Raw genomic sequence first — 17,454 nt, 5'->3', positions numbered from 1 at the left:
CGCCAACAGACGCTGGTCGCGTCTGTCGTCAGACCATAGAGTGTTCGCGTTTTGCTAGCGTATGTATGTTTCTCCATGAGCGTAACATCGCTGCGCCCAGCGTGCGCTCGTCAAGGTTACGTCGCAGTATATTGGGCCTTTCATGATGCTCTCCCCGCCGTTTCGCTAGCTTCACATATTCCAAGTTTGGTATTACGGGAAGTGAATGGACGACGAAGGTATGTGACTGGTGCAGACGTGATAATCATAATATGCGTGTCGTGTAAGAACACGACCACATGCCACGCTCATGATGCGCTTGCGGTCGTTTCTCTAGCTTCACGTATACCGAATTGGTATTGCATGACTTCAATAAACGGCGAAGTTAAATGACACGTTCGAACATGATAAGCATGATATACCTGTCACGTAAAACATGACTACATGCTACGCTCATAGCCCGCTCGCGGCCGTTTCGCTAGCTCAACATACAGCAAATTAGGTATCAGGTGACGTGAATAGATGACGAAGGTAAATGATACGTCCAAACATGATAATCATGACATGAAAGTTATGTATCGGCATAATTTACCTCGGCCTCGTAACGTTGTTCTGATATTAAACTGACATATAAACCTTCCTCATTCGTGCTCCGCATATCATCGATTCCCACTGTACGTGCGATCTGCCATTTTTTAAAATGCGAATGCATTTCTTAGTCGGGTTATGTCAGGCATCCAGCGTTGTGGGTGGTAGTGGTTAGAAGAAGAGAACGGCAGCTCATTTTTGCAGCCCGGTCGGGATAACGGTGCAGTGCTAGCGGCGGCGGCCGTGCGCCGGCAAGTGTGATCTCTGTACTCTCCCTCTCCCATAGCTCAGCTGCGGGCGCGCGCTTATCCTCGCCCCTAGCAAGCGGAGCATGTGTTGCGAGGGAGTGTAGGAGAGGGTAGGCGCAGTGCTTTGTCGCTCCTTCACTTGTCATTTCCTCTCTCTCCTCCTTGTGCCCCACTCTCCCGTCCTCTCGCGCCTCACTCTCTACCGTTAGCTGGCTGGGCGCATCTCAAGAACATCCGGGAATGTGTGCTCAATACGCCGCTGTGAAACGCCAAGAGAGAGCCGAGAACGCTGGCGCCCCATTCTCCCGTGCGCTCGTTTCTCACTCTCTACCGTTCGCTGGCTGGGCCCCTCGCAAGGCGATATCAGAAGTCGGTGAAGGCGAATGTCTGACGGCAATGGTGCCCTCTCTCAGCGCAAAATGCATTTGCAATTCCTCACGATCCCCTTCGGGGATGTGGGGGCATTGGTTTGTTTTAACGCGATAGTGTTAAAAAACTCGTTTCGCAGACATTCTGGCGTCGATATCGTTATTTGTGAGCAAAAAATCTTCATGTTTGCGTGATTGAAAAATAGAGAAAGATACAAATAAAATAAGAATGAGAAAATATTGGGTCTAAGTGGGACTCGAACCCGGGTCGTTTGCGAGACAAGCGGGTTTTGAACCACGCAGTTCAACCTCGCCTCTTTTTTTCACTGCTTGTGAATATAGTGAAAATAACTTCCTCTGCTTGGAAATCAGTGAGAGTAACGTTCATACATTACAAACACACGCTTCGTGTGTACAAACACACGCTTCGTGTGATGTTTTACATCACAATACAAAATACTGCCGTAATGATGCGTCATACAAGCGTACATTGGCATCGGGTGTCAGCACATGAAATTATCATGACTGCATAGTTTAAGCCAGTCACCCACTACAAAAAGCACACGCGTGACTGCACCCTTATGGCCACTTCATGGGTGCATAGCAACTTAGAAAAGATTTATACGCTTTGTGTTTAAAGTGTGCACTAGGAACAGAATATCGCTATCGCGTTCAACTTTTAAAAACGAAGTTTAAGGGTCCCCCAATTTTTAGCTCGTGAGCCTCCCACCCACACACACAAAAAAGAAATTAAACAGGGGCATGAGAAATAAAACAAATGCGTGAAGCGATTAAGTGGATTCAGAGGAATTTCCTTTTTTTTTTCCGTCTTGGGATCTAAGACATTTGCCTCGCATTTGATAGATAGGGCTGTAATAGCAGCAAGCGAGATGAAAAAGTTTGAAATGTCCATGCATTGTATCTGTTTCTTTTTTTCTTCATTGCAACAATGAGTGCAGCCAGGGTGCGTCCACGGAAACTCAGACGCTATTTTACTAATTGTTGAAACCAAACAAATATATATTTCTTTCATTGTTGCTTTCGAACTGTTGTATCCGGGTGCCTCAAATCAGCATAAATTACGTATCTCTAGCGACAGTATTGCCCTAGCGGTTTTCGCTTGAGACTGGCCGCGGTCGGCTGCAGCAGCGACTGGGCGTGTTTTCGGTTTGGCGCCCTACTAAGCCCGTTTTCAGTCTTCGCAGTGCGTTAGGCTGTGCGTGTGTGTGTGAAGTCGCGGTAAAAACCCCTGTCGCATCGAGTAGGGACAGCCGTCGCTCCACGGCATCGGGTGCGTCGCGTTTCCGCAAGACACGCCGCGGTGGAAGACGCCTGTGCGGCGAAGAAGCACGCATGGGATGCCGCACGCCCTGCTGCTGGGAGCTACGACGGCGGGCTGACCCCCGAACGTCATGTGAGCTTTTCTTTTGAGGGTCACTGCTTGACCCTGTGCAAACCCGATCGTCTCCCGTCTTGTCACCGAGGTCACGGCGAGTGCCGCTAGCAGCTGAGCGTTGTTGCGCTGCCGCGGATGCCCTTGTTTATGTTCGACGCGGTGGTTTTGCTTCCTATTTGTTCCCTGTATGGCGTGATCTGCACGGACCCCCTGGGTGGGGGCAGCTACTGGTGGGTGCGCCGATGCATTTCTGAAGTCAGCTGTTCTCCGTAGTGGCACCGGAGCGCGGTGCAAAGATGTGTTCGACCGCTCTGCTTGCGTGTATACATCTCTTTAAAAACATAATTTAATTAAGCACGGGTATGACCGGACAAGCTGCTTCACCGTCGTGGTTAAAGGAAGCTGTTAGTGTGATCGCCTTCGGCTATTAAATTTGCCTCGCACCGTTCGGTAATTGTTGCAACCTGTACTGCGGTGCTTAATGATGAAGCGCGCTGCTCGTGTAATCGGCAGTTCGCCGTTGTGCCTGGCTGTGCTGCGGTGACTCGGCGTCTTTTCAACCCGATCGTGTCACGCTGCGGGATATCGTCTTCGCATTGTTTTTAATGAAAAGAAAAAATGGGGACATCTCAATTAGGTCACACTCTTTGACCACCTCCTGTGCTTCCTGTTCTTTGTCTTCCCCGGTGTGCTTAAGAAAGTAAAACTTGTTTATGTTGTTATACCGTAACCGAACAATGCAGTAATTTTTGTGCGAAGAAAGAAGGTGCGGTGTGTGGTCCTAATTCCAGTAAGATTAGTGAGGCAGCCAAATTATCCAAGTTCCTATTTATTTATATTTTCGCTGAAAAAGTCCTAAGCAAATAATCTTGTTGCAAGCAATAGTGAAAAACAAAAATTATGATCAGATCTTGGAGATTGACAGAAATATTGCTCTTATGTGTATGAATAAACTTGGTCTAGGCTGTTTCATCTCCTGCACTCACCAAAATATTTCTTTCGTTTTTTTCCTCCACTACTAGTATTCTTTGTCTGTTCTGAAAACTTCGACAAAGTGAAACACTCAGAAATGTGGAAATCTATAGCCGATTATGTGATCAGGGACTACTGGAAGCAAATTGGTACTCGAGGGTGTTCTCATTCCAGTGTTACAGCACATAATGGTTATTATTGGCAATTCTTGCGACGAATATTTTTAAATGAGGCATGTCCATTGTGTGCTGGGTGGAATTGAAATCTTGGGATATCGTTCCAGAACTTTATAATTGCTCTAATGATCAGAAGTTCTTTAAGTCAAAAGGTATGACTGTACATTCTTGGGCAAGGTCACATCGTTCTTTGTAACCACTAGTCAGATTGAACATACTCCAGCACACGAGCAAGCTATGGTATAATTTGTGGAAAGTAGCCTAGTCACTTGAATAGAAAGTTACAAAGCTTAGACAATGCACATTCCAGGTTTTAGCAAATTAAATATAGAAGTAGGTGGCTGTGAGTTAGATTTTGCTACTGTATGTGTGGGTCTTCGTTTTTGCGGCAGTGTTCTTAATCACCTATTTCTGAGTTGCGAATTGCTAGATGGATCAGTAGCCTGACTTCAAATAGTTGATGTTTCCATGCATGAAATATCTCTGCATATTTGTCGAATGGGCTGTGCATTCTTCAGACTTCACTGAACTGGGTGAAGAACGAAAAAAAAAAAATCTCGGCTCATTTTATAGGTTTTACTGGCGTAATATGGTGAAACTGCATCTTCAAGGGACGAACTGGTAGCTGAAGGAATGGAACAATAACTGGCCAAATGGGAAGGAACGACATGTACAGCTACTGAAGCATCAGTGTGTCATTAATTTTTTTTTTTTCAGAATTAATAATGGTTTAGCATTCTCGCTTTGCCCATCAAACACACTGGCAGTCTTGCTTGATGTATTGCCCTGCCTTCTACTCAAGTCCCAGAAAAAAAAAAAAAGTTACACAGTTTTATGCATGTGCCTAAGATGACTGAAACACGAAAGCCATCTTTTTTTCTTTTAAGTTAGGGGCATAGCAATTCCCCCATCCAGAAGCTTTGCACATCCAATGTGTGTGTCTTGAAGATTGATCCACTTTTCATCAAGCAGGGATGTCATCTAAGGACGTCATTGTGTGATTGCAAACTGGGGTGACCTGTGACATAATGTAATAAGGTGACATCATCACATAATGATGTTGTGCATCACTTATGCTGATAAAGACGATCACTTTTTTGCACGCTATAAGGCACCTGATGCTTTTGCCCTAATACGTGCGAGGAACGCTGTGTGCTCGGTGTGTTTGTTTACTGTAAGCCTGTGTGGCTGAAAAAATGTCACTCCTGCATTGTTCTCGACAGGCGTAAAAGTGTGAGTTGTCCTCTTTTTTGGTCTCATAGAAGAAGAAGAGGAGGAGGAGGAGGACAGCCCCCAGGAGGATGCCATGAACAACCATGCGTCCGCAAAGATCGACGGGGGCCGACGGGCCATCCGCCGTGGCAACCCCAGGAAGGAGAAAGGTCAGCCATCAGCGTTGCCTGCATTGTCGCTGATTGATTGATCGGTACCATTTAGAGGAGTGCCTCTCAACATTAAAGGGCCCCTAAACCACCTCTGAAATTTTTTAAAACATTTTTCAAGTGAACATTCCCATCGTATGCAGAATGCCGTCATGATCAAAGATGTCACACGTAACAGCTCTACGAGCCGCCAGTGTGCCACAAATTCGAAGAATCAATCCCCCCTCTTTTTCAGGCCTTTCTGATCTCTGTGTGACGCGCAGTGCAGTGCATTCGGATGCCTTGCGCATTTCATTCATGCTGCGATTGGTCGCGCAACCAGTTATTCTATACTCCTTGTTGTTTGTCGTTTTGCCCGCGTGCACCAGCTTCCTGCAGCACACGTTCTCTTAGGCACGCACAGACTGCATGTGCATGCCTAAGAGAGCATGCCATGTGACAGTTCAAGGGGAAGGGTAGTGATTTTTCAGGAAAAGACATAAATGTAAGAAAATGGGGTGTAGAGTGCAGGATAACTGTCTTTCATGGGAGGACACCTCAATTGATACGATCGTGGGGGAACAGGGACTGAAAGGACAGTGAGGGTGAACGAAAAAAAAAAAAAGGTAAGAGAAAAAGATATGAAAGGAGTGTAAAAAAAGATGAAGTAAAAAGTGTATGGGGCGATAAGCCTGGGGGGATAAGCTAAGGAGGCAAAAAAAAAAAAAAGCGCTTGATGGGCCGAGAAACAGCCAGACGGACGCTAGGCAAGAGTGCAAGGTGGCTTTCAAAGAGGATACCAGAGAGGGGTAGTGAAGAAAAAGCGGATACAGCAATATCCGTGCTTTGATAACCAAACTCGTCTAACTCCACTATTACGGCACCATTTTGAAGAATTTTCACGGCTCTGTGTTCGTTGTACACTTGCGCACAATTTCCCCACCACAACTGAATTTTGACTTCTGGGTGGTTTAGAGGCCCTTTAATATTTGTCATGTTTTATCATGTCGCATGTGATGAGCATACATGGTTAGATTTTTTTTCCCATTCCTTAGACCAATGGACCAAGGATGTTGTTTGCAACAAGTTCCCTATTTCCTATATCTCTTTCTATAAGTTGACATTCTTCATTAATCTATTCATTTACTCAGTCCTTTGCCTATTCAAGTATTTGTTCATTTGATTCACTCAGTAAATCATTCTTTCATCCATTCAAAAACTGTAAAACCTCAGAGGAATCAGGTAGAGCTGTAGTTTAATTAGATGTGTGCAACATACGCATAAGAAGCAATGGAAACAACCTGGTGTCACTTAGGCAGTCAATGAGCTGTTGGAACAGGAGACGTGAGCTGTGGAGGTGGGAAGGCGGTCGCAGTTCTATCGGTGTCTACAAGCTCCAAGATTAGCTAAGTTTACCTGGAAGGCTGGTCCTTCCACTCTAATGTATTACCCAGGCAGTGGTGCAGTAGCGTACCAACTCTGTCACGAGTTGGGGGGCATGCCAGTTTCGGTGGTCGGCCAGAGTGTCTGGCCTTCGTCAGAAATATATACACACACACACACACACACACACACACACACACACACACACACACACACACACACACACACACACACACACACACACACACACACACACACACACACACACGACACAGACGAACGTGCAAAAATATTTATTTCTTCCAAAGTTTCGGCAGGACAGCCAGCGTCTGTCAGGCATAACAAGATACACGCAAAAACGAACATTTTAAATACATGAGTTCGGCGAGGACTGCAAACGTGTGCTAAACTATTATGGTCATAAATATGTCATATATTATGCCACTATCAATAAAAATAGGCACCTGTGCATTATGGTTATGATGGCATAAAAAAATTACGAGTAAGACACAGTTTTCTACTTCAAAGTATGGGGTATGCGCTGGAACATGCTAATGGGCAGTGCTGCGATATATACCAATGTTGCCACGTCTATATATGACGGTGATAGATGTGTACAGAGGTTGCACAGGTTGCACAATCATCTTCGAGCAAGCGCCTCTCACGTCGTATCACTTAATAGATATGGCGGTGATTTTTTATACATCACCTCACAACTCTCTGCATAAATACAAATAACTTATCCTTGCTGAAAGAGAGAGAGGAATAAGCAGCGCTGCATGTGTTTGCTTCTTCGCTGTGAGAGTTCGATGGGGAACTGTAAAATTCAATTCAAGTTGAATAAAAACCAATTAGCCCGATTCTTAATTAAGTCTCTTCAGTGCAAAAAAAAACAAAAAAAAAACAGGGACTGCTTCGTGGGATCAAGTTCAGAGAAAGATATAAAGTTTGGCTTCCCACTGCTCGAATCCACTGCTTTATTCGTTGCCACATTGCAAGCTGCTGCCATCATTACAAGGTACCATAAGCAAGGCTGATCACTGATTTGGTTGATCAGAGACTGAAGCGTAAACCTCTTTTTTTTTTGCTCTTTCAGTATGGCAAAACAAAATATTGAAAAGGATTCATCACACCCATAGGCTCACAGCAGTTTCGACAGAGCAGCGGTGATGCTATTTCTTTTCGACGAAAAAAAACTATTCTCGTGAAGCAGCAAGTGCTTTCACTAGTTCATAAAAACTTTGCTCATTCCCATCTGTAGCTGCAACGGCCAGGTGCAACAGAGCGAGTGATGTAATGTTATAGGGCCCTGTTCAGGGCTAGCCTGCTCTGCTGTGCTACAGCACAAAGCGCAAAGGGGTCTTAAAGCGGCCGCACCGCGAAGAACCTTCAAGAAAAATCTTCACAGCAGAATTATTGTACATATTTGATTATATGTAACATTTTTTCGTAATACTTTCTTTCCCTCGTAACATTATCACCGAGCAATTACTATGTTCAAAGAAAATTTAGTCTTAGTTGTTAATTTTCCCAGCGTGGAGCCAACATTGACCGCCGTCAAAAGTGGGGGGGCTCAGCCTCCCTACCTCTTCTTGGTAGAAATCTAGTGCCACCCTTGCCCCCCCCCCCCCTAGTTGATACGCCTATGTACCCAGGTCACTGCAACGTTGCAGATAGGTGATATTTCATGACTTTTTTAACATGTTTGGGTGAAAGAAAATCGTGTCTTTAAAAGCTTGGTTCAAATGAAAGCGCCTGTAAGGAAGGCAGAGGTGGAAAATGTATGTTCATATAAATCTAGTCGGGAGAAGGCCTGCCTAGAATATACAGCCGCTGATAGCTGATTGTCTCTTTGACTGAAGAAATAGTCGTGCTTATGTGCTCAGTGATGTTCTCACGTGGTGCGATTACCAATCATACGGCTTACGTGGTTGGCCTTATGTGTGCACTCATGCTTGTGTGCATCCGCCTTTGAGGATAAAATGCTGCTGACTTGTAATGTTGTACCAGACTGCAGATAACACATGTTGATGGGCTGCTTCCTTTTTATTCGGGATGCAATGAACAGTGCAATAACTGGAACAGGAATAGAAAAAGGTTCCTGTTTCGCATGTGCTGCTCATTGTATGAAGAGATGACAGCTGTCTTGACATGTTGAAAGGTCAGGTTAATTTGAATCTTCGCAACATGCGTTATGATTTACTGTTTATAAATGCATGAAATTTATATATTTTCAGGATCGCGAGACCACATTTAAAATGAGTGGAAATATGGTATATTTTATAGCAACTGTTTGTAATCACAAAGTTACTATCAAAGTGTTATACAGTCATGCTAAATTTCTTCATAAACTGAATTATACCATTCATTCAATTTTCAATTTACATGGATTAGTTATCTGCTGGCAAAGATTTTTAAAAATATATCAAGGCTCTTGTTGAATGCCATAAGTTCAGCATCTCAAAAACATGGTATACTTCACCAAAATTACCTTCTGCAGTAAATTATTTCAACTAGAAATGGTATAAAGGAAGTTCAGGCAACAACAATTTATCATTAGCTCAGTGTGCATAGTCTCGTCTTTGTCATAAGTGCAAAGAAACAGCAAAATTAAGAAATAGCAATTGAAGTAAACTTACTTGGCGCCGTACACCTTTGGCTTTCTCATCCCCGAGAAAAAAGCTTGTCTGGCCTCGAAACCTCGAGTTTTCAGTGGAAGTTTTCTGATTGCCTCATTCCTATCCCAACCAGGCAGACGTCTGCCAAATGTTCACCTTTGACAGAATTAAGTTGCGTCTCCAAATGAGGATGCTGTGTTGCAAAAAGTTTTGTGTTTGTTTTCATCTCTGGTGCTGATGCACGAGGAATGATTGTATGAATGGGACAAGCCGCATGACACTTTTGGCTGCTGGTTGGATAAGTGCAACTTAATTGCACTATTGATTGCTGACACTGTGCTAGTTCCATCACCAGTTTTAATTGCCCACCTATCCAGTTGGCCATACAGTATATGATTCTGGCAATGTTTTGTGTTGCAGGTAGCAGCAGCAGCTCTGGCAAAGGTGGCGACCCCTTTCGGTTCGAAGGGGAGGGGCTCCTGTTTCGAGCCAAGCTCATCGGGAGCCAGCCGGTGCCAGAGGCACGGGGCGACCGCATGTGCCAAGATGCCATGACACGACTCAAGGTGGGCATCTCGTGCTCGTCCTCATCTCTTCCAATCATTGCTAAGTGACGTAAGGGTTGGAATGAGTGCCTCTTGCTTGTTCTGCTCACGCGTGAATGTTATATCAATGGGAGAAGCACAGAAAACAGCAGTTTGTTACTAGAAGCATCATTACTAGGAAGATGCGGGTGTGATGTCATACACACCGTTTCTTTGTTTATTTTACATGTTTATTTTATATATTACTGTCCTGCGCTTTGAGCGACGCTCTTGTTTCTCTTCCAAGCACTTCTACCGCAGCCCATGCCTCTTGTTTTCCAGATATTCAGAAAAGGTCCGTTAACAAATGAAACAATTATGAAATCGAAGGTTCTGGTTTGAATTAAAATTTATAGTGGATACACACGATATCGGCAAATACGTTTACTTGAGAAAAGGGCCAGTTATTTGTGAGAAGGATAAGTGAAAATTTATTAAGTTCATTGAAAGAGCAGATAGTTTTTTTGTGAACAGCTCGGATCATTGTGACGACACCTGGCTGAGCAAATCTCAAGTATGTACATGCATCTTTCTGCATGGCCTCTGAGATGCACTTTGGCAACATGACAAAACACAAAGTCAAGCATAGGGATGCACCAGGGCACCCAAGCATAGGATCAGGGTCACATCCAATCATTATTTATTCATTTACTTATCTATTTATTTGGATTTCCAAGAAGGCTATTGTTATGGTGTAGGTATGGTTACATGAGCGTGAAATGGACATCAATAATCCTTTCACTATCAGCTGTTTTTGACCGTGATGTCGTACCCCAATGTTGATTAGGTTTCAGGAATATTAGGGAAGCTTGAAGTACAAAGAAATGACACATTGTGAAGTTAGGATGACAGATAGGGATGAACAAGGGGACGTGACAACTTCATTTACTGCTAATAGCATCAAGTGAGGCCGTGGCCATTGAGTGAAAGCAATGATCGAGTTAGGTGTTGGTATGTAGAAGAAACGAAGGCCATGATCTTGATGTGCCGTACCAGACACGCCAATAGAGCTGAAAAAAAAAAATAAATGAAGGAACAACCTTGAAAAGATATGGCAGAACAACCCTTGAAACCCTTGTACCTAAGTTCACATGCAGCACATGATCACTCAGCTTAAGGGGGCAGACGTGTCTTTGGGACCAAAAAGTGACAAAAAAATTAATTTTTTAAAATTGACGTGTTTGGTTTCTGCGAGTATTTTTGTTTTCTGCGGTAATTTTCGAGTATTATTTTCTGCTGTAATTTTTTTGTCATGTCATTCTGTCTAGATTCTTGGTGCTGTTAACATGCAGAACCTACAAAAAAATGGGGAACCGACTTCGAGGCTTCCTTATAATTGGCCGGCACCTGTGTTAGAAGCTCTGCTACGAATTTATGGGCACCATAAGCACCTTTATGAGGATTGCAAAACATGCGCACCATGATTGTTGCTTTTTTAAGAAGCGGTGTGTTTTCAGTTTTTCAATTTTTTTCAAAAAAGTAAACTTACGACAGTTCAATTTAGAGGCCTCAATATCACTGCAGCTAGAGCAGGGACAACAATAATTATTTTTGCAATGGAAACCTGTATGTGTGTAGAATGCAAGTATGGGAGCAGAATTTAGAGCCCAAGCCTTTTAAATAATTACTCATCAAAGTTGTAATACAATTCCAACTGCTTTTGAAAATGGATAGTTCATTTTGCTGCAAAATAACAAAGAAAGCCTAAAAACAAACAAAAAAAGCTCTTGCATACTTTCACTCTATAGTCATTAGTCTATGTTAGAATATCTTAAATATCACTTTTCATAAAGCACTTTTTATCTATGGTGGCCTTAAACAATAGAGGGTGAGCTTAAGTTATCTCAGGATTAAGATGAGTTACAGGAATACTAATTAAATATTTGAAATCAGCAGGAAAAATGGCATAATCCTGTGCAGTTTATCAAGATCAATGAAGAAAAAAACAAAAAATGTCTAAGACCAGTCTGCCCCCTTAAGAGAGTAGCGCGCGCGACGAGACCATGTCCCACAGCTATGAAGCATGGGTGCAGTCGCCCCTTACTCTTTAATATATGTACCGACACAGAAAAGGGTGAAAATGTGTGGTTCCTGGAGTATTCTGCAGATGGCACAACCAGTTTAACAACTCCAAATCACGACAGCTTTGCGCTTCTGCACGAATTTTTGAGCCCACAATGAAGAACGTACAGGTACGTCAGTGACGTCTCGAGGAGGAAACCTGAAGACATACTGATACGTCGGTGACAGCGAAAGAGAAAAAAAAAAAAAAAGACGGGGAAAACCATCACTGTTGCAGGAATTATATCAAACAGAGCAATATTGCACAACATCAACACTGTAAATAAAAAAATGTGGGCTAAATGGATGAAGGTTCCTACAAAGTTATGTGAGAGTTATATATCACAGTTACAAAGTTGCCTATGAGCATATACGTTTTCAACTACTGTTATTAACTGTTGAGAGCTTTAAGTCGCTCCCCTGGCATGCCTCACATTGTACTTTCAAAGAGCTTGACAAGCACTTTGGAAAGCTTCTAGTCAAGCACACCGACTTGTTGTTGCTGTGTGACTGGTAGTCCATCGGGATCAATGTGAATTTATGTCATTTGAGTTTAAATAGGAGATATTTGATTTCTAAAATCTGTATTTAGAATATTCTGGAGCTCTTTGGCAACCTCATTTCTTTCGACACAAAACAAAGTATGTGGAAATATCGCCAGGTAGTTGGTCTTGCTGAGGCAGATTTGATTGTTTTCAAGAAACTTTCAATGCAATATAAACAGTTGTGAACATAAGGAAAAAAGTTTTGCTTTCTACTAGTAATGACTACGAAGAATTATAATTTGGTGAACATTATTATGAGGAAATACATATCATCACCAGGTAGACAAACTCTTTGGCAATCTTTCCACATACTTCGTTCTTGTGTTGGACAAAATGAAGTTGCCGAAAAGCTCCATAAGAAATATGCTTAAAAGTAAGGGTGTGTGGTGTGAATATTCGAAACTTCAAATATATCTCTAATGGAGTTTGCTATTTGATTCAGTTTGCACTGGAATCGCACTATTTGAAGTAACCAAACTTCGAGAAGACAAATACAGTTGGCACCCGATTGGCAATGGCTCCTTCAGATTTTCAAAATGCTTCTCCCCATTTCTTGTATTACAGTAAAGCTTCCTTTCAGGTTCTATGGTCAATAATTAAGCTTGTGGGAATATTCGAATGCTTCGGATATTCGAGAAAATAACGGAGTATTCGAATTCACTCTGATTCAAATTGAATTTATGGAAAATTTCGAAGCATTCGCAATAAATAAATAGGTGTATATTAGGCTGCATGTAACGACATTTAAAATGGTTTAATATAGTTTTAAAATAGTTTAAAACTGCAGTGTCGGAATGCAAGCCGTGAAAGCACCCATCCAGGGGAAATATGCTTTGCCGCAAAGCCCTTCTTAAAATTTAAAGGGGCCCTGCAACAATTTTTGAGCATGGTCAGAAAACGCTGCCGATTTGTTGTAGAGGCTCCCGACAACATGCGAGCCAAATATTATAGCGCCGCACGTGGCCTAGAATTCACAGTAAATTATCAAAGCCAACTGACAATGGCTCTCTTCTCCCGGCAAATGACACCACAAGCTCAAAAATCACTCGTCACAGCCATTGCATCAGCCATTGGCTGATTTGAAGATGGCGCGCTCGGCCGTCATGTTCAGGAGACCGCGACGTGTCCATGTGTGCGTGCGCAATCACACTGGAAAGTTGCGTATTCGAAGAAAAAAGGTGCTCAAGGTCACGACGTGCATGTGAAGTATTTTTTTTCGCCGTGCCATACCTCCCTGCTTGGCTTCCAACACCTTCGTCATGACGAGAAGAGAATGCAATTGCAGTGTGTGACAAATCTTTGCTACTCAGCTTGTACTGGATGGATTCTAAAAATTTAGTGGCGGTGAATTCCTGAGGCAACAGGCTTCTTTAGTGAATGCATTCCTACTTGAAAAAGTGTGGCAGGGACCCTTTAAATGAACATAGCACCCTCAAATCAATTCATCGTTTTATTAAGCTTGAAAGCTTGTTATGATGGCTTATATGCTCAAAGTATAATAAATTTTAAAATGTTACGTATTCTACTGGCTTTCACTTACATCCTACCGAAAGTCAAATCCTACTACTACTCAAAGTTGTTTCAACTTTTTTTGAATGAAAAAAAAAAAAAGGCATTTGCATGGAGGCCTTATTTCAATGTAAAAAAATATTGTGCAGGTTAGTGAGGTCATGATAAATATGGCCATTTTTTTGTATGTAATATGTACTATTCACTTCAAACGTAAAATTCACTATTCGCACAAGCCTATCAATAATGTAATTGATTGAAGAAAATGCTAGTTCCAACTTGGAGATGATAGATGTCGCTGAAGTGGGGGCTCAAGTAATGCCGTTTTGGACCTGAACTTGGGGGCAGGAAGCTTGAGAAATTGTACACGGAAAATTTTTAGCATAGAAAATTTCAAATGTTCTTACACAGGCATCTGCGCAGCAGATTTGGAACTGCCAATTAGAAGGGAGCATGACCTTGTGCGCTACATCAACTGGGTTTCCACAGAAATTGAAAGAGGAGGAGAGGCTGATGAAATAGCATCGTTGCCTTTCACGCGCAAAGTGTGGTCAGCAACACTTTGGTGTCACCAAATCATTTACATAATTACAATACGGCCTCATGTTGCTATCTCACAAGCATATGCCTAGGAATTCTCTGTCACTTTTTTTTCTGCTATTTCGCTTCTAAAAAAAGATATTTAGAAATATTTGAGATACACTTGAAAAATGTTGGATTAGATTCGCACTCACACTTGAACATTCAAACTCACTCTGCACCCAAAATTTTACTATTGGCATGGCTCTACTAAAATCATGTTTAAAAATTCTAAATGTTTAGTTCTAATAAAGCTACTAAAAATCCTCTTAGCGAAGGTCACAGGTTTGATCCTGGCCACGGTAGTTGCATTTCGAGGGGGGGCAGAATGCTAGCGGATTGTGTACTGTGCGATGTCGGTGCATTTTAAGGAATGCCATATAGTCGAAATTTCTGGAACCCTCCACTGCTGTGTCTTTCATAATCATAACGTGGTTTCGGGGTGCATAATAACAAATAATAATAATAAAAATCTATTTATTGCAATCTGCAAAAGAAACTGAATATGTTTAGTAATTGTCATTCACTTCACCCAAGTAATGTAAAATAGTTTTTTTTAAGAGCCACGTCCTCCCTGGCAATGTCGGTGCGACTTGTTCTTACAAGTCTAGTCCTGGGTGTGACTGTTCAGTGTTACTTATGAGTGTATATTTTGTGCCACTCCTGCCTTGGTTGTAAGTCCAGGGTGTGCAAATTTGTGTTGTTTTTGTGTTTTTGTTTTAGACAGAAGCAGGCGTGATGCGTGTTCACAAGCTTTAGTTGCTCTTGTGAGTAGCTGGACTTTTAGCTTAGACAGAATTTTGCTGGTTCCAAGCATGAGTGAGCTTCAATCTTGTGTATAGTTATCTATAGAGTGCTTGAAATGGCAGTCGAATCCCTTCTGAGAGACACGGATGTAAAAAAAAATCAGTTTAAAAGACACCAGTAAGCCTACTTTGAGATATTGGTTGATAAAAAAATGCAAATGCTGTACCCTGCTTATAAAAGACACTTCATAAAAAAGACAAAATTTCTCTCCTCGGTGCATGTCTATTAGGAAGGGGTTCAACTGTGCTCTGTGGTGGACTTTTGGGTACATACTAAACAAGTAAAAGTGTGCGAAATATAAGAAGTGCAAAAAAAAAAGGGACTGTTTTTTTAAAAATACAACCTATCTTGTATTTTTCGCAGTGAATCACTTCTTAACCGGTTGCATGACTGAATTTTGCATGTGAGGTATGTCTCTACATATTTTGCAGATGGTTGTGCGTTCATCTGGGGAGCACAAGCAAAGGGTTCAGCTGACCGTCTCTCTTCAAGGGATCAAGATCCGCGATGACAAGACTGGGGTCAGTGCAAGTCAATGCATGACTGGCATCTTCTAGTCACGTAGTGCTCTACCCAGTACCTAATCACTGGGTTCAAAAGCACACACACGAGACATACTGTCACCAGCAAATAACTCGGACTCTAGGGGGACTGCTGTAAAACCTTTATACTTGGAAGTCTGGAATGCCAAAATTGTTAAAAAATAAGTAGCTTTATTGTTGCTGGCGGGAAGGAAATGTAGGCTGTACTTTTCCCCAAAATCTGCACTTTCAAGGATGACGTAAATTTTATAGAAGTTGTGCAGGACAGTTCATTGTGTATTGGCCAGGGCATTCCTGGCACTGTGCCCAGCACACTACCTTGCCTTATCACACTGCCGAAACAACTCGTTGATGTGGTCGATGATACGCACGTCTTAATGTTACACGAGTGGATGTGTTTTTGGAAGTGGTAGTCCAGGAATGTGGGCCTAGTCTGTCAATGCCTTGCTGCACATGAACTTGCCCCACATGAACTTGCCCCACTTGTCGAACTGTTTATGAGCACATTTAGTGGCAACGCATTTTCTTGCCTTATTTATTTCGACGTTTTTTGTTCTGGCTGCATTACAAAGAGGATCAGTCAGTAGTGGACATTGAAGAGGGGGCATGAAATTGAGTTGAAGACCTTACAAAGTACTGAATTGTATTTCCACCATTGTTAAGTGGTTCCTACAACTAAAGTAGCCAAAACATGCGTTGTAATCTGATTTCAAACAACACAGGTGACATTCATGCTGAGATTACGAAGGGGGGGGGGGGGGAATGGTCACATACTGGTTCACGAGGGTAATTGTCTGCCACTTCTTTTGCTGCCCTGATTGTATGCAGACCTTGAGAATAAAGTTGGGGCCTTGTCAAAATGCTTGAACAATCTTATGCAGCTGCTCAAAGGGACACATAGGATTTTAACAATATTTCATAAACCCAATGATGTGGAAGCATGAATCCTTTGGATAATTAATTTACGAAATTAAGTGTTCCGAGTAAAGTTTACGATTCATTATGCTGTTTGAAATGTGCACATCCATACAAACCCTAGAGCCTTGCCTCACCGAGCTTCAACTACTGCTCTCTGCGTTTGCTTTATTTTGAAAAGTTACCCACGCGGTAATTCTGATTGTCTTAGTTTGTGGGGGAAAAAAAAAGTTAGTTGCTTTTGTGGGATGAACCAGACAGCTGCGGAGGAGGTCGGTCTTTATCATCAACAGTAGATTGGTGGAGGATCACTGAGCACGAGGCTTAGTGTTCAGTGAAGAAGTTGAGGCGGAAAAGGACTGCTTTAGAGTGGATAACTTTTATTTTCGGTTAGCTCTGCTGATGCAGATTGTGTAGCCTAATGCAATGTGAATTATCGCAAGTGTCCTAAGGTTAGTTAATTGATTCACAAACATTGCCAATAGTTAAGTGTAGTTGTGCAATGCGAATAATTAAGTGTAGAGGTAGACTAACGGCATGGCTAATTTACAGCAAGCCGTTTTAGGGACCATTTTACACTTTACTAATGCCGGACGTGCAGAGTGAAAGTTGCATGATAAATAGTGTCTATGCATCTTCTATGACTTATTAGTGTAGCTTGATCAGTTCTCAGCCTCGGACACAGTGAAAGTTTTTTAAATTGGTCGGTGTAGAGTTCACGTGTTTTGAAACGGGGCTGGCATTGCATGAAAACTTCAATATTGCTATTTGCATTACATCGTCGGTAGCTACTAGTCACAAAGCTGTAGTCAAAGTTGTCACA

General features: G+C 42.4%; 1 protein-coding gene across 2 annotated transcripts in view; it reads left to right on the top strand.

The window, feature by feature from the left end:
• LOC119181447 (uncharacterized) overlaps positions 1-17,454 on the top strand; it is a 136,822-nt gene that overhangs the window by 72,658 nt on the left and 46,710 nt on the right. The window contains exons 1-4 of one of the 2 annotated variants that reach the window (XM_075875975.1): positions 2,354-2,597; positions 4,990-5,109; positions 9,510-9,655; positions 15,606-15,695. In XM_075875975.1, coding sequence (XP_075732090.1) covers positions 5,034-5,109; positions 9,510-9,655; positions 15,606-15,695 — 312 coding nt within the window. In that variant the 5' untranslated portion in view covers positions 2,354-2,597; positions 4,990-5,033. Of the gene's footprint in view, positions 1-2,353; positions 2,598-4,989; positions 5,110-9,509; positions 9,656-15,605; positions 15,696-17,454 lie in introns of those variants that run through there. The other variant, XM_075875974.1, reaches the window with a different exon arrangement.

The sequence above is a fragment of the Rhipicephalus microplus genome, chromosome 10 (genome assembly GCF_043290135.1).
Source record: "Rhipicephalus microplus isolate Deutch F79 chromosome 10, USDA_Rmic, whole genome shotgun sequence".
Classification (NCBI taxonomy): Eukaryota; Metazoa; Arthropoda; class Arachnida; order Ixodida; family Ixodidae; genus Rhipicephalus; species Rhipicephalus microplus.
Note: the sequence above shows the minus strand (reverse complement) of the source record. Positions and strands in the feature narration are given on the sequence as shown.